Source organism: Rana temporaria, assembly GCF_905171775.1.
Source record: "Rana temporaria chromosome 9 unlocalized genomic scaffold, aRanTem1.1 chr9f, whole genome shotgun sequence".
In the NCBI taxonomy this organism is placed as follows: Eukaryota; Metazoa; Chordata; class Amphibia; order Anura; family Ranidae; genus Rana; species Rana temporaria.
In genome coordinates, this window is record NW_024404482.1 from 30,210 (window position 1) to 58,131 (window position 27,922).

General features: G+C 46.9%; 1 protein-coding gene across 1 annotated transcript in view; it reads right to left on the bottom strand.

Annotated features, from left to right (window-relative positions):
* Positions 1–22,519: 22,519 nt before the first annotated feature.
* LOC120921940 (disks large homolog 3-like) overlaps positions 22,520–27,922 on the bottom strand; it is a 206,607-nt gene continuing 201,204 nt past the window's right edge. Inside the window, exons 22-23 of the mRNA XM_040334450.1 lie at positions 27,497–27,588; positions 22,520–23,983 (exon numbers count right to left, since the gene is read on the bottom strand). Coding sequence (XP_040190384.1) covers positions 23,877–23,983; positions 27,497–27,588 — 199 coding nt within the window. The 3' untranslated portion in view covers positions 22,520–23,876. The remainder of the gene's footprint in view (positions 23,984–27,496; positions 27,589–27,922) is intronic.

The window sequence follows — 27,922 nt, forward strand, 5'->3', positions numbered from 1 at the left end:
ATCGCTGGTTACATTGTATTTCTTATATCTCTTCCATCCCTGGTTACATTGTATTTCTTCTATCTCTTCCATCGCTGGTTACATTGTATTTCTTATATCTCTTCCATCGCTGGTTACATTGTATTTCTTATATCTCCTCCATCCCTGGTTACATTGTATTTCTTATATCTCTTCTATCGCTGATTACATTGTATTTCTTATATCTCTTCCATCGCTGGTTACATTGTATTTCTTATATCTCTTCCATCGCTGGTTACATTGTATTTCTTATATCTCTTCCATCGCTGGTTACATTGTATTTCTTATATCTCTTCCATCGCTGGTTACATTGTATTTCTTCTATCTCTTCCATCGCTGGTTACATTGTATTTCTTATATCTCTTCCATCGCTGGTTACATTGTATTTCTTCTATCTCTTCCATCGCTGGTTACATTGTATTTCTTATATCTCTTCCATCGCTGGTTACATTGTATTTCTTCTATCTCTTCCATCGCTGGTTACATTGTATTTCTTATATCTCTTCCATCGCTGGTTACATTGTATTTCTTATATCTCTTCCATCGCTGGTTACATTGTATTTCTTATATCTCTTCCATCGCTGGTTACATTGTATTTCTTATATCTCTTCCATCGCTGGTTACATTGTATTTCTTATATCTCTTCCATCGCTGGTTACATTGTATTTCTTCTATCTCTTCCATCGCTGGTTACATTGTATTTCTTATATCTCTTCCATCGCTGGTTACATTGTATCTGTTATATCTCTTCCATCGCTGGTTACATTGTATCTGTTATATCTCTTCCATCGCTGGTTACATTGTATTTCTTATATCTCTTCCATCGCTGGTTACATTGTATTTCTTCTATCTCTTCCATCGCTGGTTACATTGTATTTCTTATATCTCTTCCATCGCTGGTTACATTGTATCTGTTATATCTCTTCCATCGCTGGTTACATTGTATTTCTTATATCTCTTCCATCGCTGGTTACATTGTATTTCTTCTATCTCTTCCATCGCTGGTTACATTGTATTTCTTCTATCTCCTCCATCGCTGGTTACATTGTATTTCTTATATCTCTTCCATCGCTGGTTACATTGTATCTGTTATATCTCTTCCATCGCTGGTTACATTGTATTTCTTATATCTCTTCCATCGCTGGTTACATTGTATTTCTTCTATCTCTTCCATCGCTGGTTACATTGTATTTCTTCTATCTCCTCCATCGCTGGTTACATTGTATTTCTTATATCTCTTCCATCGCTGGTTACATTGTATTTCTTATATCTCTTCCATCGCTGGTTACATTGTATCTGTTATATCTCTTCCATCGCTGGTTACATTGTATTTCTTATATCTCTTCCATCGCTGGTTACATTGTATTTCTTATATCTCTTCCATCGCTGGTTACATTGTATTTCTTATATCTCTTCCATCGCTGGTTACATTGTATCTGTTATATCTCTTCCATCGCTGGTTACATTGTATTTCTTATATCTCTTCCATCGCTGGTTACATTGTATTTCTTCTATCTCTTCCATCGCTGGTTACATTGTATTTCTTATATCTCTTCCATCGCTGGTTACATTGTATTTCTTATATCTCTTCCATCGCTGGTTACATTGTATTTCTTCTATCTCTTCCATCGCTGGTTACATTGTATTTCTTATATCTCTTCCATCCCTGGTTACATTGTATTTCTTCTATCTCTTCCATCGCTGGTTACATTGTATTTCTTATATCTCTTCCATCGCTGGTTACATTGTATTTCTTATATCTCCTCCATCCCTGGTTACATTGTATTTCTTATATCTCTTCCATCGCTGGTTACATTGTATTTCTTCTATCTCTTCCATCGCTGGTTACATTGTATTTCTTATATCTCTTCCATCCCTGGTTACATTGTATTTCTTCTATCTCTTCCATCGCTGGTTACATTGTATTTCTTATATCTCTTCCATCGCTGGTTACATTGTATTTCTTATATCTCCTCCATCCCTGGTTACATTGTATTTCTTATATCTCTTCTATCGCTGATTACATTGTATTTCTTATATCTCTTCCATCGCTGGTTACATTGTATTTCTTATATCTCTTCCATCGCTGGTTACATTGTATTTCTTCTATCTCTTCCATCGCTGGTTACATTGTATTTCTTATATCTCTTCCATCGCTGGTTACATTGTATTTCTTATATCTCTTCCATCCCTGGTTACATTGTATTTCTTATATCTCTTCCATCGCTGGTTACATTGTATTTCTTCTATCTCTTCCATCGCTGGTTACATTGTATCTGTTATATCTCTTCCATCGCTGGTTACATTGTATTTCTTCTATCTCTTCCATCGCTGGTTACATTGTATTTCTTCTATCTCTTCCATCGCTGGTTACATTGTATTTCTTATATCTCTTCCATCGCTGGTTACATTGTATTTCTTATATCTCTTCCATCGCTGGTTACATTGTATTTCTTATATCTCTTCCATCCCTGGTTACATTGTATTTCTTATATCTCTTCCATCGCTGGTTACATTGTATTTCTTATATCTCTTCCATCGCTGGTTACATTGTATTTCTTATATCTCTTCCATCGCTGGTTACATTGTATTTCTTATATCTCTTCCATCGCTGATTACATTGTATTTCTTATATCTCTTCCATCGCTGGTTACATTGTATTTCTTATATCTCTTCCATCGCTGGTTACATTGTATTTCTTCTATCTCTTCCATCGCTGGTTACATTGTATTTCTTATATCTCTTCCATCGCTGGTTACATTGTATTTCTTCTATCTCTTCCATCGCTGATTACATTGTATTTCTTATATCTCTTCCATCGCTGGTTACATTGTATTTCTTATATCTCTTCCATCCCTGGTTACATTGTATTTCTTATATCTCTTCCATCGCTGGTTACATTGTATTTCTTATATCTCTTCCATCGCTGATTACATTGTATTTCTTATATCTCTTCCATCGCTGGTTACATTGTATTTCTTATATCTCTTCCATCGCTGGTTACATTGTATTTCTTATATCTCTTCCATCGCTGATTACATTGTATTTCTTATATCTCTTCCATCGCTGGTTACATTGTATTTCTTATATCTCTTCCATCCCTGGTTACATTGTATTTCTTATATCTCTTCCATCGCTGGTTACATTGTATTTCTTATATCTCTTCCATCGCTGGTTACATTGTATCTGTTATATCTCTTCCATCGCTGGTTACATTGTATTTCTTATATCTCTTCCATCGCTGGTTACATTGTATTTCTTATATCTCTTCCATCGCTGGTTACATTGTATTTCTTATATCTCTTCCATCGCTGATTACATTGTATTTCTTATATCTCTTCCATCCCTGATTACATTGTATTTCTTATATCTCTTCCATCGCTGGTTACATTGTATTTCTTATATCTCTTCCATCCCTGGTTACATTGTATTTCTTATATCTCTTCCATCGCTGGTTACATTGTATTTCTTATATCTCTTCCATCGCTGGTTACATTGTATTTCTTCTATCTCTTCCATCGCTGGTTACATTGTATTTCTTATATCTCTTCCATCGCTGGTTACATTGTATTTCTTATATCTCTTCCATCGCTGGTTACATTGTATTTCTTATATCTCTTCCATCCCTGATTACATTGTATTTCTTATATCTCTTCCATCGCTGGTTACATTGTATTTCTTATATCTCTTCCATCCCTGGTTACATTGTATTTCTTCTATCTCTTCCATCGCTGGTTACATTGTATTTCTTATATCTCTTCCATCGCTGGTTACATTGTATTTCTTATATCTCTTCCATCGCTGGTTACATTGTATCTGTTATATCTCTTCCATCGCTGGTTACATTGTATTTCTTATATCTCTTCCATCGCTGGTTACATTGTATTTCTTATATCTCTTCCATCGCTGGTTACATTGTATTTCTTATATCTCTTCCATCGCTGATTACATTGTATTTCTTATATCTCTTCCATCCCTGATTACATTGTATTTCTTATATCTCTTCCATCGCTGGTTACATTGTATTTCTTATATCTCTTCCATCCCTGGTTACATTGTATTTCTTATATCTCTTCCATCGCTGGTTACATTGTATTTCTTATATCTCTTCCATCGCTGGTTACATTGTATTTCTTCTATCTCTTCCATCGCTGGTTACATTGTATTTCTTATATCTCTTCCATCGCTGGTTACATTGTATTTCTTCTATCTCTTCCATCGCTGGTTACATTGTATTTCTTATATCTCTTCCATCCCTGGTTACATTGTATTTCTTCTATCTCTTCCATCGCTGGTTACATTGTATTTCTTATATCTCTTCCATCGCTGGTTACATTGTATTTCTTATATCTCCTCCATCCCTGGTTACATTGTATTTCTTATATCTCTTCCATCGCTGGTTACATTGTATTTCTTCTATCTCTTCCATCGCTGGTTACATTGTATTTCTTATATCTCTTCCATCCCTGGTTACATTGTATTTCTTCTATCTCTTCCATCGCTGGTTACATTGTATTTCTTATATCTCTTCCATCGCTGGTTACATTGTATTTCTTATATCTCCTCCATCCCTGGTTACATTGTATTTCTTATATCTCTTCTATCGCTGATTACATTGTATTTCTTATATCTCTTCCATCGCTGGTTACATTGTATTTCTTATATCTCTTCCATCGCTGGTTACATTGTATTTCTTCTATCTCTTCCATCGCTGGTTACATTGTATTTCTTATATCTCTTCCATCGCTGGTTACATTGTATTTCTTATATCTCTTCCATCCCTGGTTACATTGTATTTCTTATATCTCTTCCATCGCTGGTTACATTGTATTTCTTCTATCTCTTCCATCGCTGGTTACATTGTATCTGTTATATCTCTTCCATCGCTGGTTACATTGTATTTCTTCTATCTCTTCCATCGCTGGTTACATTGTATTTCTTATATCTCTTCCATCGCTGGTTACATTGTATTTCTTATATCTCTTCCATCGCTGGTTACATTGTATTTCTTATATCTCTTCCATCCCTGGTTACATTGTATTTCTTATATCTCTTCCATCGCTGGTTACATTGTATTTCTTATATCTCTTCCATCGCTGGTTACATTGTATTTCTTATATCTCTTCCATCGCTGGTTACATTGTATTTCTTATATCTCTTCCATCGCTGATTACATTGTATTTCTTATATCTCTTCCATCGCTGGTTACATTGTATTTCTTATATCTCTTCCATCGCTGGTTACATTGTATTTCTTCTATCTCTTCCATCGCTGGTTACATTGTATTTCTTATATCTCTTCCATCGCTGGTTACATTGTATTTCTTCTATCTCTTCCATCGCTGATTACATTGTATTTCTTATATCTCTTCCATCGCTGGTTACATTGTATTTCTTATATCTCTTCCATCCCTGGTTACATTGTATTTCTTATATCTCTTCCATCGCTGGTTACATTGTATTTCTTATATCTCTTCCATCGCTGATTACATTGTATTTCTTATATCTCTTCCATCGCTGGTTACATTGTATTTCTTATATCTCTTCCATCGCTGGTTACATTGTATTTCTTATATCTCTTCCATCGCTGATTACATTGTATTTCTTATATCTCTTCCATCGCTGGTTACATTGTATTTCTTATATCTCTTCCATCCCTGGTTACATTGTATTTCTTATATCTCTTCCATCGCTGGTTACATTGTATTTCTTATATCTCTTCCATCGCTGGTTACATTGTATCTGTTATATCTCTTCCATCGCTGGTTACATTGTATTTCTTATATCTCTTCCATCGCTGGTTACATTGTATTTCTTATATCTCTTCCATCGCTGGTTACATTGTATTTCTTATATCTCTTCCATCGCTGATTACATTGTATTTCTTATATCTCTTCCATCCCTGATTACATTGTATTTCTTATATCTCTTCCATCGCTGGTTACATTGTATTTCTTATATCTCTTCCATCCCTGGTTACATTGTATTTCTTATATCTCTTCCATCGCTGGTTACATTGTATTTCTTATATCTCTTCCATCGCTGGTTACATTGTATTTCTTCTATCTCTTCCATCGCTGGTTACATTGTATTTCTTATATCTCTTCCATCGCTGGTTACATTGTATTTCTTATATCTCTTCCATCGCTGGTTACATTGTATTTCTTATATCTCTTCCATCCCTGATTACATTGTATTTCTTATATCTCTTCCATCGCTGGTTACATTGTATTTCTTATATCTCTTCCATCCCTGGTTACATTGTATTTCTTATATCTCTTCCATCGCTGGTTACATTGTATTTCTTATATCTCTTCCATCGCTGGTTACATTGTATTTCTTCTATCTCTTCCATCGCTGGTTACATTGTATTTCTTATATCTCTTCCATTGCTGGTTACATTGTTGTTCTGTTTAAAGTGGATATGAAAACAAAGTTGTCAGTTGAGATATTTTGTGTCCTCGGAATGTTTTCCCGTCACAGAACATTCCTCACACCGGAGGATTCGATGAATAAAAGAAAAAGATTCTTTCATATCAAAGAAAAAAACGATCTCTGTAAAGTCATTTCAGTGAATTGTAAAAAAAACACGACAACTGATACCCCTCTTATATGACAACCAAAGATGGAATCCTCAGGGGGGGGGGGGGGGGGAATCGGTCCTTCTACTTAGTTTCACCCAACCATGGTTATTAATATGGTATTGCCCCCCACCATGGTCATTATTGTGGAGTTGCCCCCCACCATGGTCATTAATATAAAGTTGCCCCCTACTATGGTCATTATTGTGAAGTTTCCCCCTCCACCATGATCATTAATGTAGAGTTGCCCCCTACTATGGTCATTATTGTGGAGTTGCCCCCTACTATGGTCATTAATATGGAGTTGCCCCCTACTATGGTCATTATTGTGAAGTTTCCCCCTCCACCATGATCATTAATGTAGAGTTGCCCCCTACTATGGTCATTATTGTGGAGTTGCCCCCTACTATGGTCATTAATATGGAGTTGCCCCCTACTATGGTCATTATTGTGGAGTTGCCCCCCTACTATGGTCATTATTGTGGAGTTGCCCCCCCCCCCCAACATGGTCATTAATGTAGAGTTGCCCTCTACTATGGTCATTATTGTGGAGTTGCACCCTCCACCATGGTCATTAATGTAGAGTTGCCCCCTACTATGGTCATTATTGTGGAGTTGCCCCCCCCCCCAACATGGTCATTAATGTAGAGTTGCCCTCTACTATGGTCATTATTGTGGAGTTGCACCCCCCACCATGGTCATAAATATGGAGTTGCCCCCTACCATGGTCATTATTGTGGAGTTGCCCCCTACCATGGTCATTATTGTGGAGTTGCCCCCTACCATGGTCATTATTGTGGAGTTGCCCCCCCTACCATGGTCATTAATATGGAGTTGCCCCCTCCACCATGGTCATTAATGTAGAGTTGCCCCCTACAATGGTCATTAATATAGAGTTGCCCCCTACTATGGTCATTAATATGGAGTTGCCCCCTACTATGGTCATTATTATGGAGTTGTCCCCCCACCATGGTCATTAATGTAGAGTTGCCCCCTACTATGGTCATTATTGTGGAGTTGTTGTCCCCCCCCACCATGGTCATTAATATGGAGTTGCCCCCTACCATGGTCATTATTGTGGAGTTGCCCCCCCCACCATGGTCATTATTGTGGAGTTGCACCCTACCATGGTCATTAATGTAGAGTTGCCCCCTACCATGGTCATTATTGTGGAGTTGCTCCCCCCCAACATGGTCATTAATGTAGAGTTGCCCCCTACCATGGTCATTATTGTGGAGTTGCCCCCCCCCAACATGGTCATTAATGTAGAGTTGCCCCCTACCATGGTCATTATTGTGGAGTTGCCCCCTCCACCATGGTCATTAATGTAGAGTTGCACCCCCCCACCATGGTCATTATTGTGGAGTTGTCCCCCCCCACCATGGTCATTAATATGGAGTTGCCCCCTACCATGGTCATTATTGTGGAGTTGCCCCCCCCCCCACCATGGTCATTAATATGGAGTTGCCCCCTCCACCATGGTCATTAATGTAGAGTTGCCCCCCTACTATGGTCATTATTGTGGAGTTGTCCCCCCCCCACCATGGTCATTAATGTAGAGTTGCCCCCTACTCCCCTACTATGGTCATTATTGTGGAGTTGTCCCCCCCACCATGGTCATTAATATGGAGTTGTCCCCTACCATGGTCATTATTGTGGAGTTGCCCCCCCCCACCATGGTCATTAATATGGAGTTGCCCCCTCCACCATGGTCATTAATGTAGAGTTGCCCCCCTACTATGGTCATTATTGTGGAGTTGTCCCCCCCCCACCATGGTCATTAATGTAGAGTTGCCCCCTACTCCCCTACTATGGTCATTATTGTGGAGTTGTCCCCCCCACCATGGTCATTAATATGGAGTTGCACCCTACCATGGTCATTATTGTGGAGTTGCCCCCCCCCCCCCACCATGGTCATTAATATGGAGTTGCCTCCTACCATGGTCATTATTGTGGAGTTGCCCCCCCCCCACCATGGTCATTAATATGGAGTTGCCCCCTACTATGGTCATTATTGTGGAGTTGCCCCCCCACCATTGTCATTAATGTGGAGTTTCACCCTACCATGATATCCTACCTACCTACCGTCATATCCAGAGGCCGTCTTTGGGAAATAGACGTACGAGTTCTGCCAGCATTGCTGCAGAGGGTGAAGGGGTGGGGGAGGGGTCAGCCTGTCAGTGCTCAGACCATACGCCGCACACTGCATCAAATTGGTCTGCATAGCTGTCGTCCCAGAAGGAAGCCTCTTCTAAAGATGATTCACAAGAAAGAGCCGCAAACAGTTTGCTGAAGACAAGCAGACTAAGGACAGGGATTACTGGAACCGCGTCCTGTGGTCTGATGAGACAAGATAAAGGTATTTGGTGTCAGATGGTGTCAGGCGTGTGTGGGGGGGGAGGGGCCAGGTGAGGAGGACAAAGACAAGTGTGTCTTGTCTACAGTCAGGCATGGTGGTGGGGGTGTCATGGACTGGGGCTACATGAGTGCTGCTGGCACTGGGGGGCTACAGATCATTGAGGGGACCATGAATGCCGACATGTACTGTGACATACTGAATCAGAGCATGATCCCCTCCCTTCAGAGACTGGACCGCAGGGTAGTATTCCAACACCCCAAACACACCTCCAAGACCACCACTGCCTTGCTAAAGAAGCTGAGGGTAAAGGTGATGGACTGGCCAAGCATGTCTCCAGACCTAAACCCTATTGATCATCTGTGGGGGGAGGGGGAGGAGCGCAAGGTCTCCAACACCCACCAGCTCTGTGATGTCATCATGGGGGAGGGAAAGAGGATTCCAGTGGCAACCTGTGAAGCTCTGGTGACCTCCACACAAAATATTGACACTCTGGGCCCCAATTTTTGACATTTTCACTTAGGGGTGTCCTCACTTTCTCTTCCGTTCATGGACGGACACAGCAGCATCTGACCTTAGGGTATGATCCTCCCTTTTAGGAGATTGACAAGGCAGAAAAACAGCATGTTAAGTGTTAAACACTCCACACAGTACAGTACCTCCCAGGGGGCGGTTCCCCCCGGGTACATCCCCCACTCTCTGCTCTGCAGCCCCAGTTTTTTTCTGCCTAGCAAGGAGAAGACATGGCTCCTCTGGGCCCATGTGCTCTGGGAAGTTTCTTGCTTTTCTTTTTTGTTTTCCTGCATTTTTGGATCCTGAGATCTACAATCAACTGCCGACTGGGTGACAGGCTAGATCCTCGATCCTTGTAGTCCCCCCAAGTTCGGCCATCGAGCGTGTGCCGGCCTTTAGCTACGTGCTGGGCCGTCCACGACATGCCCCGTTGCTCCAGGGGTGGCCGGTGAGCTATACGCTCCAGGGCACATATATGACTGGGCTCTATGTCCGTGTCACAGTGCGCCGGGCCGACAGCCATGCCGTAACTGCGCAGACGTTGGCTCTATCCGGGATGCCTCCAGCCGGTGGTCGCAGGATGGTAAGTAGCAGTCCCCTTGCTTTGGCAGGGTGGTGCGGCTGGTGCATTCCTGGGGAGGTCGATTGGGGGTCCGCCCTGCTTTCCTCTCCCTCGTTTCCCCACGTTCTGGGTGGCGGAGTCGGCCGTGAGGTGAGGGGTCTCCATCCAGTGGCTGGGGGCTGTGTCTACTTAGGGGGTGCTGTTTTGCTGCCGTGTGTGCGGGGGGGGGGGGCCTGCCCGGGGGTCCCGGGTGTTTTCACTGCTGTATGTGTGTTTTTTTACTGTAATAGCAGCCGCCATTTTGAAGGCGCTGGGCGCCTTTATTGGAGATCGGCAGCCATTTTCTTATAGCCCACATGCTTTTTTTGCATGTCGGTGGCCTCTGGGGGGTCCCCTGTTCTCTGCTGCGGCCAGGAGGGTGGCCTGTGGGTCTTGCCTTGCATTCCAAGGGTGGCAAAAGAGTGGGTCAGCATGGCGTCAGAACCGAATGCTTCTCCCCCAGACATGCCAGCGTTAACCCTTAGTGCCCCTGTACCTGCGGCCTCTGTGGATGCTATGATGGCAGTCCTAGAGGCGTTTGTTGCCAGAATTGAAGCAGCGCGTAGCCAGAGGGGGGGGGGGGGGGTAAGAAGCGTCCCCTCCCCCCGCCTTCTTCTGGGGATGCCTTTGACACGGAATCGGGCCCAGCTACTGCTCCCGGTCCTGGTTCCGAGGTGTCAGAGGATGCAGGCCTAGTCCTCCGTCAGTGGACCCCCCTGTGTCCAGACGGAACAAGGCGACCACGTTGCCTGTGGAAGGGGCTCCCGCTTTCAAGGACCCCGCAGATAGGAGAGCTGAGGCTGTGGCCCACTCCATGTTCACGGTAGTGGGGTCGGCGGTGAGACCGGTCTTGGCCGGGGGTTTTGTGTCACAGACATTTACTGAACAGGCAAAGTTGTTACTTCAGCAGTTGGAGGAGCATCAAGCCCCTCCGGACTGTGTGGTGGTGGCCGAACAGTTGGTGCAGGGCCTAAATTTGTCTGTGTGTCAGCCCTGGATACGCTTCCCTTGCTTTCAAGGGCCTCTGCTTACGCGGTGGTATTGCGCCGCCTTGTCTGGCTGAAGTGTTGGTCTGCGGACCAGTCTTCTAAGAAGGCCTTGGTGGATTTGCCCTTTAAGGGTCAAAGATGCCACGGGAGGTAAAAGCACTCTGCTCCCACAATCTGGTAAAGGTAAGGAGCCCTGCCATAGGCAGGGGCCCTCCTTTACCGCCCCCAATCATTTTTTTTTGTCCGCCCGGTACAGCAGGTAAACGTTCCCAGGGCGATAAGGCGCCCGCTGAAGGGCAGAAGCGCCCCTGGTTCCGCAAGCCCAATAAGCCTGTGGAAAAACCAGATTCCGCATGAAGGTCTGCCCCCGCTCGTCTCTCGGGTGGGGGGCCGGCTTCGCGAATTTGCGGCTCGGTGGAGGTCTCTTCTTTCCGACTGGTGGGTTTGCGAAGTAGTTTCCTCAGGGTACAAGATAGAGTTTCTCTCTTGTCCGCCAAACAGATTTTTTCCTTCCAACCTCCAGCTTCCTCCGGGTCGTCGGGAGGCCCTGTTTGGGGCTGTTCAGGATCTGCTGGTCAGGGGGGGTGATCATGCCGGTTCCTTTACTGGAACGATTTCAGGGGTTTTACTCCAATCTGTTTGTAGTCCTCAAGAAGGACGGGGTCCGTCCAATCCTGGACCTCAAGGCCCTCAACTGTTTTGTCAGGGTACAAAAGTTCAGGATGGAGTCGGTTCGCTCTGTAGTGGCGGCACTCCATCAGGGGGATTTCCTGGCGTCCTTGAATATCAAGGACGCATACCTGCATATCCCCATATGCGCAAAGCACCAGAGATTTTTGCGCTTTGCGGTCGGGGAGGACCACTATCAATTTGTGGCCCTCGCTTTCGGCCTGGCCTCGGCACCAAGGGTTTTCACCAAGGTGCTCGCTCCGATTCTGGCCCTGCTAAGGCAGCGCGGGATCGCTATTGTAGGATACCTGGACGACCTTCTTCTGCGAGCTTCTTCAAGCTCAGAGTTAGAGGTGGATGTGTCTATCACCTGCCAGACCCTCCGGGACTATGGTTGGCTGCTAAATGTTCAGAAGTCGGTGTTGGTACCATCTCAGCACCTGGAATACCTGGGGTTGGTCCTGGATTCCTCGTAGGCGAGAGTTTTTCTTCCCGTAGAGAAACTACAGACACTGCAAACGGCTGTGGCGTATGTCAATCATAAAGGGGGCACACGGAGCTCGGCTGCAGCGGCGGAAATCGCTCACATCCTCCGGTGGGCCGAAAAGGACGTTGCGGCTCTTTCGGCCGTTTACATTCCGGGCGTAAAGAACTGGCAGGAGGACTACCTAAGTCGCAAAACGCTAGACCAAGGAGAATGGTCGCTACACCCAGATGTGTTTCAGAGTCTGTGTCTGAAATGGGGCACTCCAGACGTGGATCTTCTGGCATCCCGACTCAATCGAAAGGTGCCACGGTTCGTGGCCAGGTCAAGAAACCCATGGGCGGACGCGTCAAGACGCGTTTGGCGCCACTACCGCCTAATCTACGCCTTCCCTCCTCTGAAGCTTCCTCTGCGCAGACGAGTGGAAGCCGAGGGGATACCAACAATCCTGATCGCTCCGGATTGGCCTTGCCGTCCCTGGTACGCAGATCTGGTGCGTCTGGTGGCAGATGTTCCGTGGCGCCTGCCTCTGCAAGAGGATCTTCTGTCACAGGGTCCTATCTTTCATCCTGCTTTACAGTCGTTGGCTTTAACGGCGTGGCTATTGAAAGCCAGGTGCTGAGGGACCGAGGTCTGTCGGACTCGGTGATCTCTACCATGCTGCGGGGGCGGAAGTCTATTACCCGGAAGATTTACCATCGTACGTGGAAGGCTTACATCTCTATGTGTGAGGAGATGAATTGTCACCCCCGTACATACGTGATGTCCCGGATTCTGCTGTTTTTACAGCGTGGAGTGGATCAGGCTCTCGCCTTAAGTACGATTAAGGGGCAGATTTTGGCCTTGGCTGTTTTCTTTCAGCGACCCTTGGCTGCACACTTTCTGGTGCGTACGTTTGTGCAGGAAGTTCGGCATGTGGCCCCTCATGTGCGTCATCCACTGCCTCCGTCGGACTTGAATTTGGTCCTCTCGGCGCTTCAAAAGCCTCCATCTGAGGACATTAGGGAGATCCCTTTATTGACTCTTTCCCAGAAGGTGGTTTTTCTGGTGGCAATTACTTCGGTCAGACGGGTGTCTGAATTAGCGTCTTTGTCTGGCAAGGCTCCTTACTTGGTCATCCACAGGGGTAAGGTGGTGCTGCAGCCGCAGCCGTCATTCCTTCCTAAGGTTGTTTTGGCCTTTCACATTAATGAGGACATTGTTCTCCCATCCTTGTGTCCTCAAGCCGGCGAACCCAAAAGAGGCCGCGTTGCATTCCTTGGACATGGTTTGGGCCCTACGGGTGTACTTGTCTGCTACGGCTCCATTTCGGAGGTCGGATTCACTGTTCGTGTCAGTGACTGGTCCTAAGAAGGGTCTGGCGGTCTCGTCGGCCACCATTTCTAGGTGGATCAGGCAGGTCGTGCTTCAGGCCTATGCCTTAAAGGGGCGGGCACCCCCCCTTCCCTACGGCGCGTTCGACCAGGGCGATTGGTGCCTCTTGGGCTTTCCGCCATCAGGCGTCTGTTTTACAGGTGTGTAAGGCAGCGACCAGGTCATCAGTCCACACCTTCTCAAAGTTCTATAAGGTGGATGTGAGTGCATCTTCAGATGCCTCCTTCGGCCGCTAGGTTGTGCAGGCGGCTGTTTAAGGTTGAAGTTCCTCCGTTGAGGAGCTGTGTTTTGTTTGGGGTGAAGTTGGTTTGCTGTGTTTTTCCCACCCCTCGATTTTTGACACTACTTGGGGACGTCCCTAAGGTCAATGCTGCCATGTCCGTCCATGAACGGAAGAGAAAATAGGATTTTTGTACTCACCGTAAAATCCATTTCGCTGAGTTCATGGACGGACACAGCACCCACCCCTCCTTTATTTGTACTGCTTGTTTACGAACTGAGGCTGCAGAGCAGAGAATGAGGGATGTACCCGGGGGACCCGCCCCCTGGGAGGTACTGTGTGGAGTGTTTAACACTTAACATGCTGTTTTTCTGCCTAGTCAATCTCCTAGAAAGGAGGATAATAACCCTAAGGTCAGATGCTACTGTGTCCGTCCATGAACTCAGAGAAATGGATTTTACGGTGAGTACAAAAATCCTATTTTTGTTGCCAGCGGTTTAGACATTAATGGCTGTGTGTTGAGTTATTTGTTATACAAGCTGTACACTAACTACACAACATTGTAGATACAAAGTGTCATTTCTTCAATGTTGTCACATGAAAAGATTTACACAAATGTGGTTGAGGGGTGTACTTACGTGTGCATGTGTATATATATATATATATATATTATATATATATATATATATATATATATATTACACAGAAAATATTTTGCATGTTGTTGGGGGGGGTGTACTCACTTTTGTGAGATATGTTGATTTTCCTGACAATCCATTTTTCTCTTTTCATCCATGGACGGACACGGCTCCTTAAATCTTGACAAGTAGGTTATGTTCTTGTTCATAGGAGAGGCCTAGGCAGAACATGTTAGTTATCTTAAGACAACATGTAACTTTAACAGAGTTGAACAGCCCCACCCAGGGGGCGGTCCCTCTGGTCATAACCCCTTACCCTGCAGCTCAGTTTTTTTTTTCTGCCTAGCAGAGGAGAAGGACGTGGCTCCCTTTGGGCCCAGAGTGAGTCCTGAGGAGATTTTTTTATTTTATTTATTTTTGTGATTTTTCTATCAACTGCCGGCTGGGTATTATAGATCCTTGATAGCCGGACTGGGGGGACCACAAACGTGAGCAGACCTTAGCTACGCCCTAGGTCGGCACAACATACCCCATTTCTCCAGGGGTGACTGGTGAGCATATGCTCAGGGGTCCACATATGACTGGGCTGCTGTTGTCTCACTCACAGTGGACCAGGTCGACAGCTACTCCATACCATCGGTTGTGGTCTGTCAGGGACGCGCCAGCAAGTCCTCGCAAGGACGGGTAAGTACAGTTTCTCCTGCCTCAGCGTAATGGAACAGCTGGGCATTCCCGGGATTAAGGGGGTTCTCCTGCCCTCCCTTTCCCTGCTCTCTGTCGCCCTTTCCCCTACTGGTCTAGGGCCCGCTGCGACCTGGGTGTACCTGTGGGGGAACACCGGGTCCCTGTGGGGGACCGTGGGGCGCCAGGGTCCGCTTTCTGTGAGGGGGGTCTGTCTCCTGGGAAGACTGCACGGCCTTCTCGTCCACATTGTGGGGCTCAGGCGCCATTTTTAATGTGCTTGCTTTCTCTATTAAACTTTCCATTGGCCATTTTGTCGTGGCCGCGCTGAGGGGCAGGTCGGTATTGTGGCCGGCCATTTTCTTGTGGTCCGCACCCTTTTATCTGTGGCGTCTGGCGGCCATTTTCTTGTGGTCCGCGCCCTTTCAGGAGTGGATTTTGGCCTTTAGCACTGGTTTTCTAACGGCGCACAGCTCATTCACCTCACAGCTTTTTCCTCTCACACGCTGTGTATACAAGGAAGGCGGGCAGCAGTGCTGAGCGGTCTCCCTCTGCGTGGCGAGTCCCCTGGGTAACCCCCCGGTCGGTGCAGCAAGAAGGGTGGACTTCTTGAGTTTTTCATCTAGTCCCTAAGGGCTGTCAGTGGGTGATAATGGAGTTAGTATCCGGCCTTTCTTCCCCTAAATTGCCAGAGGCAGCAACCGGTGCCCCTGCACCTGCGGTTCCCATGGATACGCTGTCGGCAGTCCTGGAATAATTTGTTACCAGGGTGGAAGCGGCGTGCGGGCGTAAAAAGCGCCCACTTCCCCTGCCATCTACTGGGGAAAGCTCTGACTCGGATTCGGGCCTGGCTGCGGTTCAGGACCCCAGTTCTGGTATGTCAAAAGATGCGGACCAGGACCTCCCTAGTGAGGAGGACCCCTCGTCTGGGTCAGTGCAAGACAGGGCACTTATTGTTGCTGTGAGGGACTCTCTCAAGCGGTTTCCTTTAGGTTACACAAATCTAACCGCTCTGTGAAACTTTTTCTTTACGTTACTTTCTTTGATAAGTTCATAGATAAGGAATGGGAAATGCCGCAGAAGTCCTTTGTGGCCCCTCAGCGCATGGCGGTTCGTTATCCTTTTGGAGGAGAGCCATTTGAAAAAATGGTCCTCTCCTCCAGTCGTGGACCCCCTGGTCTCTCGGCTTAAAAAGGTAACCACTCTCCTGGGAGAGGGGACCACTGCCTTTAAAAGGACCCTACTGATAGGAGGTCCGAAGCTGTCACCCGTTCCATGTTCACCATGCTGGGGTCTTCGTTGGTGGCCCCGTGGGGTCGGTATCGGTTGATTTATGCCTTTCCCCCACTGAAGTTGCTTCCTCGTTTGCTCCACAGAGGGGATCACAGTGATTCTCATCGCTCCGGATTGGCCCCGGCGTCCCTGGTACGCCGACCTCGTGCGCCTGGTGGCGGATGCACCCTGGCGGCTGCCCATGCGGTGGGACCTTCTATCTCAAGGTCCCATACTTCATCCTGCTTTACAGTCGCTGGCTTTAACGACATGGCTATTGAAAATCAGGTGCTAAGGAACCGAGGTATGTCGGATTCGGTAATTTCCACCATGCTGAGGGCACGGAAGTCATCTTCGCGGAAGATCTACCATCGCACTTGGAAGGCTTACATCTCTCTGTGTGAAGAGATGAGTGGCGTCCAAGAACGTATTCGGTTTCCAGGGTCCTGCTGTTTTTGCAGCGTGGTGTGGATCAGAGACTTGCCTTAAGCACCATTAAGGGTCAGATTTCAGCCTTTTTTTCTTTCAACATCCCTTGGTGACCCATTCTCTAGTGGGTCCGTTTGTGCAGGGGGTTCGACATGCGATTCCCCCAATTAGACCACTGCTTCCTCCATAGGAGCTGAATCTGGTGCTCTCGGTTCTCCAGGAACCTCCCTTTGAGAACATCAGAAAAATTCCTCTCATTGTCTGAGAAGGTGACCTTTCTAGTGGCCATTACTAATGTCAGACGTGTTTCTGAACTGGCAGCCTTGTCTTGCAAGTCACCATACTTGGTCCTTCATAAGGATAAGGCAGTGCTACGCTCGCAACCTTCCTTTCTTCCGAAGGTCGTTTCAGCTTTTCACCTGAATGAGGAGATTGTTCTTCCATCTTTGTTCTTCCATCCTTGTGTCCTCGACCGTTGCATCCCAAAGAGGCTGCACCCCATACTTTGGACGTGGTACGTGCTCTACAGGTGTACCCGTCTGCTACGGCTCCGTTCCGGAGGTCAGACTCACTGTTTGTGGCGCTGTCTGGTCCACAAAAGGGCCTGGCAGTCTCGTCGGCCACCATTTCTAGGTGAATCAGACAGACCGTCATCCAGGCCTATGCCCTTAAGGAGTTGGCGCCTCCCTTTCCTGTCACGGTGCATTCGGCCAGGGCTATTGGTGCCTCCTGGGCTTTCCGACATCAAGCGTCTGTCTCACAAGTGTGTAAGGCAGCGACTTGGTCGTTCGTTCACACCTTTTCCAAATTTTACAAAGTTGATGTGATACTTCCTTTGGCCGCAAGGTTTTGCAGGTGGCTGTTTAAAGTTGCAACTGCTCCGTTAAGGAGCTCTGTTTGTTTGGGGTGAAGTTAGGTCTTCTTTTGGATTACTGTTCCCACGCCTCGTTTTTTCTGACACTGCTTGGGGACGTCCCAAATGTCAAGATTTAAAGGAGCGGTGTCCATCCATGGGTGAAAATAGGATTTTTTGTACTCACCGTAAAATCCTTTTCTCCGTCCATGGACGGACACAGCTCCCACCCCTCCTTTCTAAGTTTGTACTGCTTTTTGACGAACTGAGCTGCATGCTGCAGGGTGAGGGGTTCTGACCAGAGGGATCGCCCCCTGGGCGGGGCTGCTCAACTCTGTTAAAGTTACCATATTTATCGCGGTATAACGCGCTCCCGCGTTATGGCCCCCTAAAATGGCCCCCAATCCTGTGGAAAAAAAGTTTTTTTTTGTACTTAGTTTTGGTGTCTTGCGCGGCGTCCATCGTCGGGTCCGGCGTCCGTCTGCGGGCTTCGGGTGTCCTCTTCTTCGGGTCCGTCTGCGGGCTTCGGGTGTCCTCTTCGTCGGGTCCGTCTGCGGGCTTCGGGTGTCCTCTTCGTCGGGTCCGTCTGCGGGCTTCGGGTGTCCTCTTCGTCGGGTCCGTCTGCGGGCTTCGGGTGTCCTCTTCGTCGGGTCCGTCTGCGGGCTTCGGGTGTCCTCTTCGTCGGGTCCGTCTGCGGGCTTCGGGTGTCCTCTTCGTCGGGTCCGTCTGCGGGCTTCCTCTTCGTCGGGTCCGTCTGCGGGCTTTGGGTGTCCTCTTCGTCGGGTCCGGCGTCCTTCTGCGGCGTCCTCCCCGCGCTGAGTTTGAATACTGCGCCGACATATACAGGAGCGCAGTACACTCGTGTATTGTCGGGCAGGCTCGGCAACACTCGCGCCCACGTCCTGTACGTCCAGGACATGAGCGCGGAGGGAGCCGAGACTGGCCGACTATACCCGAGTGTACTGCGCTCGGTATATGTCGGAGCAGTATTCAAAACTCGGCGCGGGAAATCGGGTATCGGCGTATACCGCGCACCCACGATTTTGCCCTGATTTTCAGGGCAAAAAAGTGCGCGGTATACGCCGATAAATACGGAACATGTTTTAAGATAACCAACATGTTCTGCCTAGTCCTCTCCTATGATCAGGAACATAACACAAATGTCAAGATTTAAGGAGCCGTGTCCGTCCATGGACGACAGAGAAAAGGATTTTACGGCGAGTACAAAAAAAATCCTATTTTTTCACTTTGGTGGTAAAAGAAAAAAAAAAATTGAAAAGTCGACACATTAAACGTAAAGCTCAAAAAAATAAGAAAATAGGAAATAAGGACTCAAATCATTGCAACTTCGTTTATTAAAAAATATATGTGCCTCCTGGGTTCACCAGTCTCTCTTTAAACAATCAAGTTCCATTTCATTTTTCGGCTCTGCTGTAAATTACAATTGGGAGGGGGGGGGGGGGAGAGGCAGGGACAATGATATACATATATAAAAGGTTGTATAATCACACATTGGTACACTCCACCCCGCCATTTAAAAACCCCGTTACATAATACCAGGCCTCCCCTTCACAGCCTATTCAAGCTGTCTGGTAGCAGGCAGGTGGCAACAATTAAATAAAGTGAATTGGTAGAGGTAGGGGGAAGCTACGCCAATTCCCCTTTTTATAGCAGCTGGAAAAAACAAAAACAAAAAAACACCCTCTCGCCTGAAAAGATCGGCGAGATTCCCCCACCTCGAAGCTTCGAACTTCCATTGATTCTGGTCATCACAATTAATTCAGCATAAATTGTTAAAAAGCAAAAACTATATATAGCCCTAAAAAGGTTTGATGACCCCCACGATTTTTGACCACCTGGCCACCGCAAAGGACAAAAACCAGAAGCGCCAGCTGGTTTTCACGGTGCACCAGTAGCTCCGACACCGGACGATCACATCAGTTTTCACCAAAAGTCCTATAGAGTCTGTACCGAGTCTGTGGAAGAGCTGGCTGCTCTCCGTCACATGGAAAAGGGACCCCTGAGCATTAAGATTTTTTTTATTTTTTTTTACACTGAGAGAGAATTTTTGGCTTGCGTCTATAAATCTGAACAGCTCTTTACCCGCGGCGGTGCTTAATGCCGAATGTGTACCTGGAAGTAGCACAAACCCTTTAAAGAAGTAGTATCACCACAACTTAGAAATCCTTGTTAGAGCCCCAACCCATCCCCCCCAAGTTGCACTTGGTCCTGTTCTGATCTGTGGCTGTGTGTGTTAGCCGTCAGCTCCTCCCCAGGCTGAAGCCCAATTTATTAGCTATGGGGAAAAGTCCATCACAAACTATAAAAGTAAAAATGGAAAATCCGATTACTCATGAGTTGAGTTAAGAGGTATCTTAATATAACGTGGTCTTACCCCAAAGGGTCCCGACCCGCATAGCAGAGTTCCTGGGGGAAAAAAGAGGACCCAGGAACCAGAAGCAGCACAGAGCGGCAGAAAGGGTGGAAGAGAGAGGCTACCCACACATTCTTGTGTGCACTGGTTTAGCATTTGCTAGCCTTGCCAGCATGGACCGACCATTTACTATGATTGAGGTGGATGTGTACTAGCAAGCCAGCAGATCAATCACACAGCCCCACCAGTGCCGACTGATCCTTTACCATTGTGAGTGCTTGTGTTGTGATCTGAGCTGTCCTGCTGTATGATGGCACTCGTTTACAGCGAGCGCCTGCTGCCAAACAAACGGTGATCATCAGGGCTCCCTAGATTCCACTCCTGAACAGCAAGGTTAAAACAGTGGTGGGGCAGAGGGGTGATGTCGACCACATTACCTACCAGTGACAACCAACCCTTCACTAGTATAAGTGCAGTAGACTTTTACAAGCAGCCAGCAGATCAATCACACAGCCCCACCGGCGCTGACTGATCCTTTACAATTGATGAAGAAAATATATATATATATATATATATATATATATGCTATATTGATTCTTTACAATTGTCAATCATGGCTCTTTAGATCCCACTCCTCCTGAGCAGCCTGGTTAAACCAGCAATGGAAGGGAGGGGTGATGTCAACCACACAACCCACCAGTGCCAACCAACCCTTCTCAATATAGGCGTGCAGTAGACTTTTACAAGCAGCCAGCAGATCAATAACACAGCCTCACCAGTGCCGACTGATCCTTTACTATAGTGATTATGCTTGTCCACAGCAAGTCTACTGCCAGACACAAGTGCCGTTAATCCGGGTCATTAAATTCCACTCCTTCTGAGCAGCCTGGTTGCGGGGAAAGGCAATGGTCGGGATGTGAACAGAGCTCGGACTATATCCTTCCACGCTGCCCATCTTCTGGGACTCCCCCCCCCTCTCGATAGCATAAATTGTGGCTGCTGATCAGGATGTCAGCTTTCTCTCTCTGCTCACGTCTCCCAGCCGGGTCAAACCTACCCGACCCTCGGCGAGTCTTCCTCGCTCTTCACCTGTGGCGGGTATCTTGGACACCCCCATCTCTTTCAGCAGCACCATGGTCGGCCAGCACACAGACCTCCTGGCAGCCATCACATCCTATAAAGAGACCATGACCAACAAGAACAGCGGTGGGGTGGAGGGGGCGACGTCTACAACTCAACAACTACTAACTGGACTAAGTTGCAGTGATACTTATTTTAAAGGGTCCATGCTGCATTCATTAATCTTATGCCGTCATTGTGGCGCGGGGGGGGGGGGGGCATCGCTTCCTATAATTTTCCATAACTTTTCAGCTGCCTCTAGAACATCCTATAAAACTTTCCTTAAATAAAAAAAAAAAATCCTGAATACCCGATGAGAGATACTCCTAACCTACAGATGAGCCTCCAGCCAAGGGATCGGCATCTCTTAGAACCTGCTCCTGTCAGGTACTGCCTGCATACGTCTATAGCACTCTGCCTGTTGATTATGGAAAAGATCCTTCCTTCCTGCACATGTCCATAGTACTCTCTGCCTATAGAACGGATCCTTCCTGCACATGTCCATAGTACTCTCTGCCTATAGAACGGATCCTTCCTTCCTGCACACGTCCATAGTACTCTCTGCCTATAGAACGGATCCTTCCTATGTCCATAGTACTCTCTGCCTATAGAACGGATCCTTCCTTCCTATGTCCATAGTACTCTCTGCCCATAGAATGGATCCTTCCTATGTCCATAGTACTCTCTGCCTATAGAACGGATCCTTCCTTCCTGCACACGTCCATAGTACTCTCTGCCTATAGAACGGATCCTTCCTATGTCCATAGTACTCTCTGCCCATAGAATGGATCCTTCCTGCACACGTCCATAGTACTCTCTGCCTATAGAACGGATCCTTCCTATGTCCATAGTACTCTCTGCCCATAGAATGGATCCTTCCTGCACACGTCCATAGTTTATAGCAGAGACCGTTCTTTCCTAATGCCCCAAATATTAAAGTTTTTTTTTTTTTAGAATACAGCACAAAAATGTATCCGGTCTTCTCTGCAAAACTAGTACCGAGCTGAAAATAAATACCTTGATTATAATAGAAGTCTCAGAACTAAGCCCTTCCATCTTCCCAGGCTCACAAGTATTCAGTCCTATTTAAAAACTGGCAGGAATGTGATTCTAAAATAACATTACAAAAAAAATTAAAAACTTGATCCTCATGGAAAAAAAAAAAAAAATCTGATTTTATACCCGTCGATGGAAGTTACCATGAAAAAAAAAATAAAAAAAAAAAAGTGGATCACACGGCAATACAACACAGCCTTAAAAAAAAAAAAAAAGAAAAATGTAAGAAGGTCGTCATGCAGACAAAACAAGAGCCAGACCGGTTAGGACTCTGCTCCTGCCCCTCGCTTTCCCTGGCTTCCTCGGAACAGGAGACGCCTCCTCTGGCCCTTCAGACCAGCAGACAGAGGAGCCTTCCCATGCACACACATACATCTTAGCATTAAGAACACGTGCAACCCCTAAGGGGGGGGTGAACTCCCTCCCAATAAAATAAAATCTACAGAATGGGACTAGATTGTAAAAAGCTCTCCAACCATAACAAATGTAGCGCCATAAAAAAAAAAAAAAAGGCAGGCTAACACGGGAGGGGGGGTCCTGCAGCACAGCATCGCACCAAAGAGAGGCCCCATGTATGGAGTCGCCAGCTACCGTCGTAGCTGGGCAGGAATTTGAGTTTCTTCTACGACCGTCGGCCGGGTCAGTTTCAGGGGAATATAAATAAAAAATAAAATATTACACAAAAAGCTTACCTTGTCAGTTAAAATAGTAAAGCCTTATGCACATTGTGTCAGTTTTCGATAAAGTTTAGTATACAAAAAAAAAAGTCAGTTAAAATTGTAAAGCCTTATGCACATCGTGTCCATTTTCAATAAAGTTAAAAAAAAAAAAATTGGAAGAAACTTCCCAGCTTGACCTGCTGCTATAGAGGCAGTCAGACGCCCCCCGGTCCTGCGCTCTCCTGCGTATTCGGTGCTGACCCACGGCATACCGGTTACCTCGTACCCAGAGCAAGCGGTTTTGCAGCCACGGTGGGGTAGGCCAATTGAGTACCAGGGAGGAGCCGGAAAACTCCGCCCGTCACAGAAAAAAATAAAATAAAAATAAAATTTAAAAAAAATTGTTACAAACAATAGAATAGCAGGGACAAATATCCCGTCACAGCCAAAATATATATAATATATATAGTCATATATAAATTATATATACACGCACACGCACGCACACACATTATATATATATGTATATAAATATGCCTTCTTCCAATCCAGCGAGGGGTAAAGTTATAGATGAAGGGGAGGTTGGTCTGAAGTCATTGGCCACATCTGCGCCGTTCCCTTTTTTTTTTTTCGTTTTGTGTTTTTTTTTTTTGCATTTTGTTATCAAAGTTCTGTCAGTTTTCTTGTCGCCCGCTTGATACGGAGGTGGGGGGGGGCAGGGATTCCTTGATGACCGCACAATTATTCCCCGAAAAAAAAGGGCCGGTATAACTACACACAAGTTGCAAGTTCCGAAAAGAAGTGGAGTCTTGAGGGGGGATGGGAGGGAGGGTCTCCGAGGGGGGACAAGTCTTCCTGTGTTTCTTTTTTTTTTTTTTATGACAAATACACATCGAACCCCCTCCCCCCCCCCCCTTGACTGTCCCGTTTCTCTGGGCGGAGGGTAAAGTGGAGGGTCATAGAGGATTTAGCTGTCCAGAAGGTTTTCGGTTTAGAGTTTTTCGGGGGACGGTACCCAGATGTGATGCCCAGAATGATCTTCGATTATCTGCTTGATCTTGTTATAAATTTCTTCCAACGACTCGCCCTGAACGATGGCTGCGGGGGAAAAAAAAAAAATATGTAAAGACGTCGTGTCCGATAACACAATTTCTGGATACATTTATTATGGAATTGAACTTGATGAGATTTTGTATTTAAAGCAGATCTTTAGCTTCCACCCCCCCCCCCTTTTTTTTTACCCCAGCTTACCTTCCACCCCCCCCCCTTTTTACCCCAGCTTACCTTCCACCCCCCCCCTTTTTACCCCAGCTTACCTTCCACCCCCCCCCCTCTTTTTTTACCCCAGCTTACCTTGTGGCAGATTCTGTAGTTTGGATACTCTACCTACCCAGTGGATCCAGCGTTGTCCTGCCAGGATCTTCTTCTCAGCAGCCGCCGCTCGGGTCATGCGCTGCAACGTTGGTGCGACGTCTTCAGGAAGACGACTTGCTCCTCCGGGGGTTAAGCCGGCGGGACTCCTGAAGGACGCACCCCTAGGCTCGCCCCCCCCCCCCCTCCTCTGTGAATGAAACACTAAGGCCTCCTGGGATGTGCGACATACATATCCCAGGAGGCACAGTACAAATCATTTGGCTAGGCCAAGGGTCTCCAAACTTTCTAAACAAAGGGCCGGTTTACGGTCCGTCAGTGGGAGGAACAGTGTTGCCGTCATTGGCCTCAGTGGGAGGAACAGTGTCGCCGTCATTGGCCTCAGTGGGAGGAACAGTGTCGCCGTCATTGGCCTCAGTGGGAGGAACAGTGTCGCCGTCATTGGCCTCAGTGGGAGGAACAGTGTCGCCGTCATTGGCCTCAGTGGGAGGAACAGTGTCGCCGTCATTGGCCTCAGTGGGAGGAACAGTGTCGCCGTCATTGGCCTCAGTGGGAGGAACAGTGTCGCCGTCATTGGCCTCAGTGGGAGGAACAGTGTCGCCGTCATTGGCCTCAGTGGGAGGAACAGTGTCGCCGTCATTGGCCTCAGTGGGAGGAACAGTGTCGCCGTCATTGGCCTCAGTGGGAGGAACAGTGTCGCCGTCATTGGCCTCAGTGGGAGGAACAGTGTCGCCGTCATTGGCCTCAGTGGGAGGAACAGTGTCGCCGTCATTGGCCTCAGTGGGAGGAACAGTGTCGCCGTCATTGGCCTCAGTGGGAGGAACAGTGTCGCCGTCATTGGCCTCAGTGGGAGGAACAGTGTCGCCGTCATTGGCCTCAGTGGGAGGAACAGTGTCGCCGTCATTGGCCTCAGTGGGAGGAACAGTGTCGCCGTCATTGGCCTCAGTGGGAGGAAGAGTGCCCCGTCATTGGCCTCAGTGGGAGGAAGAGTGCCCCGTCATTGGCCTCAGTGGGAATAAACAACGCCTCATTATTGGCGTCAGTGGGAGAATTAGTGTCCCAAGGGCAAGATAAAGGCAAGCCAAGGGCCACATCATCCCCCCCCCCCCCCCCCCATAAAAAGAATAGCTGCTATACAGGTAGCAGAGTGGAGGAGGGGTGGACCAGATGGACTTTTAATTTATGGGTGAAGATCTGCTTTAGGATCTACTGAGGGACACAGGAATTGAGAATCAATCTGGTTATACTGCTGCCTACAGTAGGTAGGGACACTGGAAAATGTACTCTGTAAGCCAGATCTCATTTACCTACCCAGCATGCCTCAGTCCTGTGAGCACACAGTGCAGCAGTAAATAGAGGGACAGAACCAGTTTCTGTTGTGCAGCATAAAACCCAACAAAAGCCCACATAACCCAACAAAAGCCCACATAACCCAACAAAAGCCCACATAACATTGGTAAAAAGAATGACTTGCAAGTAAATGAATAAACAAACGAGCTCCGTGTTAACTTCCTGTTTCCGGTCCTTACATGTTACGCCACGTGGCTTCATCAGAGGTCACGTGACGTGGCGCAACATGCAAGGACCGGAAACAGGAAGTTAACACGGAGCTCGTTTGTTTATTCATTTACTTGCAAGTCATTCTTTTTACCAAACAAACGAGCTCCGTGTTAACTTCCTGTTTCCGGTCCTTACATGTTACGCCACGTGGCTTCATCAGAGGTCACGTGACGTGGCGCAACATGTAAGGACCGGAAACCGGAAGTTAACACGGAGCTCGTTTGTTTATTCATTTACTTGCAAGTCATTCTTTTTACCAATAAATTTATCATTAAGTACTTCACTATGGGAACATTCTTCTTTATATTCTGAGCAACACCAAGGGACGCACAAGCCGCAACCCACAGTGCCGGACACCAGCTGGGGAATATTCCATAAGAAATATACCAGGAAACAACCAGACTGATACCAAAGACCCATGTGGAAGAAGGTAAGCGCTCTGTGAGCCCAGTATCCAGGAGAACAGCATAGAAGATTACATATTTTATTCATGAAGATCACCGTTCATCATTATTTATATTTATTTATTGATGGGACATTTTAGGTCATTATAGCCACATTTTCAGTGTTTATATATTTATTAATGCGCTGATCATATCATATTAAACAGCCCCCTGATAGGACCAAGGACTACCTGCAACCCAGGAAGAGGAATACCTAAATCTGGGCCAGAAAAAAAAAAAAGGTCTGCCAACAACTACAGGAGGCTAATGGGGAGATCAACAGCCACTGACTGGACCAGGAACTACCCAGGTCTACCTGGGGGATCAACAGCCAAGGACAGGACCAGAGACAACCCAGGTCTACCAGAGGGATCAACCGCTAATGGCTGGCCCAGAACTCCCCAGGTCTACCAGAGGGATCAACAGCCAAGGACAGGACCAGAGACAACCCAGATCTACCAGAGGGATCAACAGCCAATGACAGAACCAGAGACTATCCAGGTCTAACAGACGGATCAACTGCCAATGACAGGACCAAGAACTCCCCAGGTCTACCAGGAGAAACAGCCAGTGACTGACCCAGAACTACCCAGGTCTACCTGGGAGGGATCAATATACAAAAAGGACAGGACCAGAGACAGCCCAGATCTACCAGAGGGATCAACAGCCAAGGACAGGACCAGAGACAACCCAGATCTACCAGAGGGATCAACAGCCAAGGACAGGGCCAGAGACAACCCAGATCTACCAGAGGGATCAACAGCCAAGGACAGAACCAGAGACAACCCAGGTCTACCAGAGGGATCAACAGCCAAGGACAGAACCAGAGACAACCCAGGTCTACCAGAGGGATCAACAGCCAATGCCAGGACCAGAGAATACCCAGATCTACCAGGGGAATCAACAGCCAGTGACTGGACCAATACCTGAATTCTGAACCAGAAAAAGATGAAGTCTCCTGCAAGGCAGAGGAGTCTGCTAACAACCACAGGAGGATTAATCTGAGGCTCAGAGCAGGACAAAGGAAACCGCTGCTACGAAGGGCGACTCCACCTGAAGGGCCACAGAGCCGGCACCAGAAGGAAACACCACCACTAGAGATGGAGAAAGCCAACTGTATAAACTTGGATTCGGTTCGAGGTAGCAGATTCTTGGTAAAGGGGAACACTACATAACAAGGCCGGAGTGCTGCGAAGGTCACAAAACACAAAATTTCCCTCCGACATTCAGAAATTACCTGTGAAAAATTCCCCGAACTCCTGCTCCAGCTTGGTGGCTTTATCGAACATCTTGAGTGCTTGTTCATACGTTTGCCTCCGGTTCATCTCCCTGAGAAGAAATAAAATTGGAGAAGTCATTTTATCGAATTTCCACATCTCGGACCATACGAGGGCGAGTGATAAATCACCTTCTACAGCCCATGAGCAAAACCTGAGATTTCATTGAAGGAAACCTGAACCCAAATATATGTTGCTGCACACGGTCCCGTCATGTCAGAGGGTTTAACCCTTCCCACCCGCCATCCCTTTAAACAGATCTGAACACCTAGATGGGGGGGGGGGGTAAGGGACGGTGATCACATGACCGAAAAGCCAGTCCTGCTGGCTACTGATCTTTGCTCCAGACTGAGGGCCGTCTTTGGTGGGAGCGCACACGGCGAGCG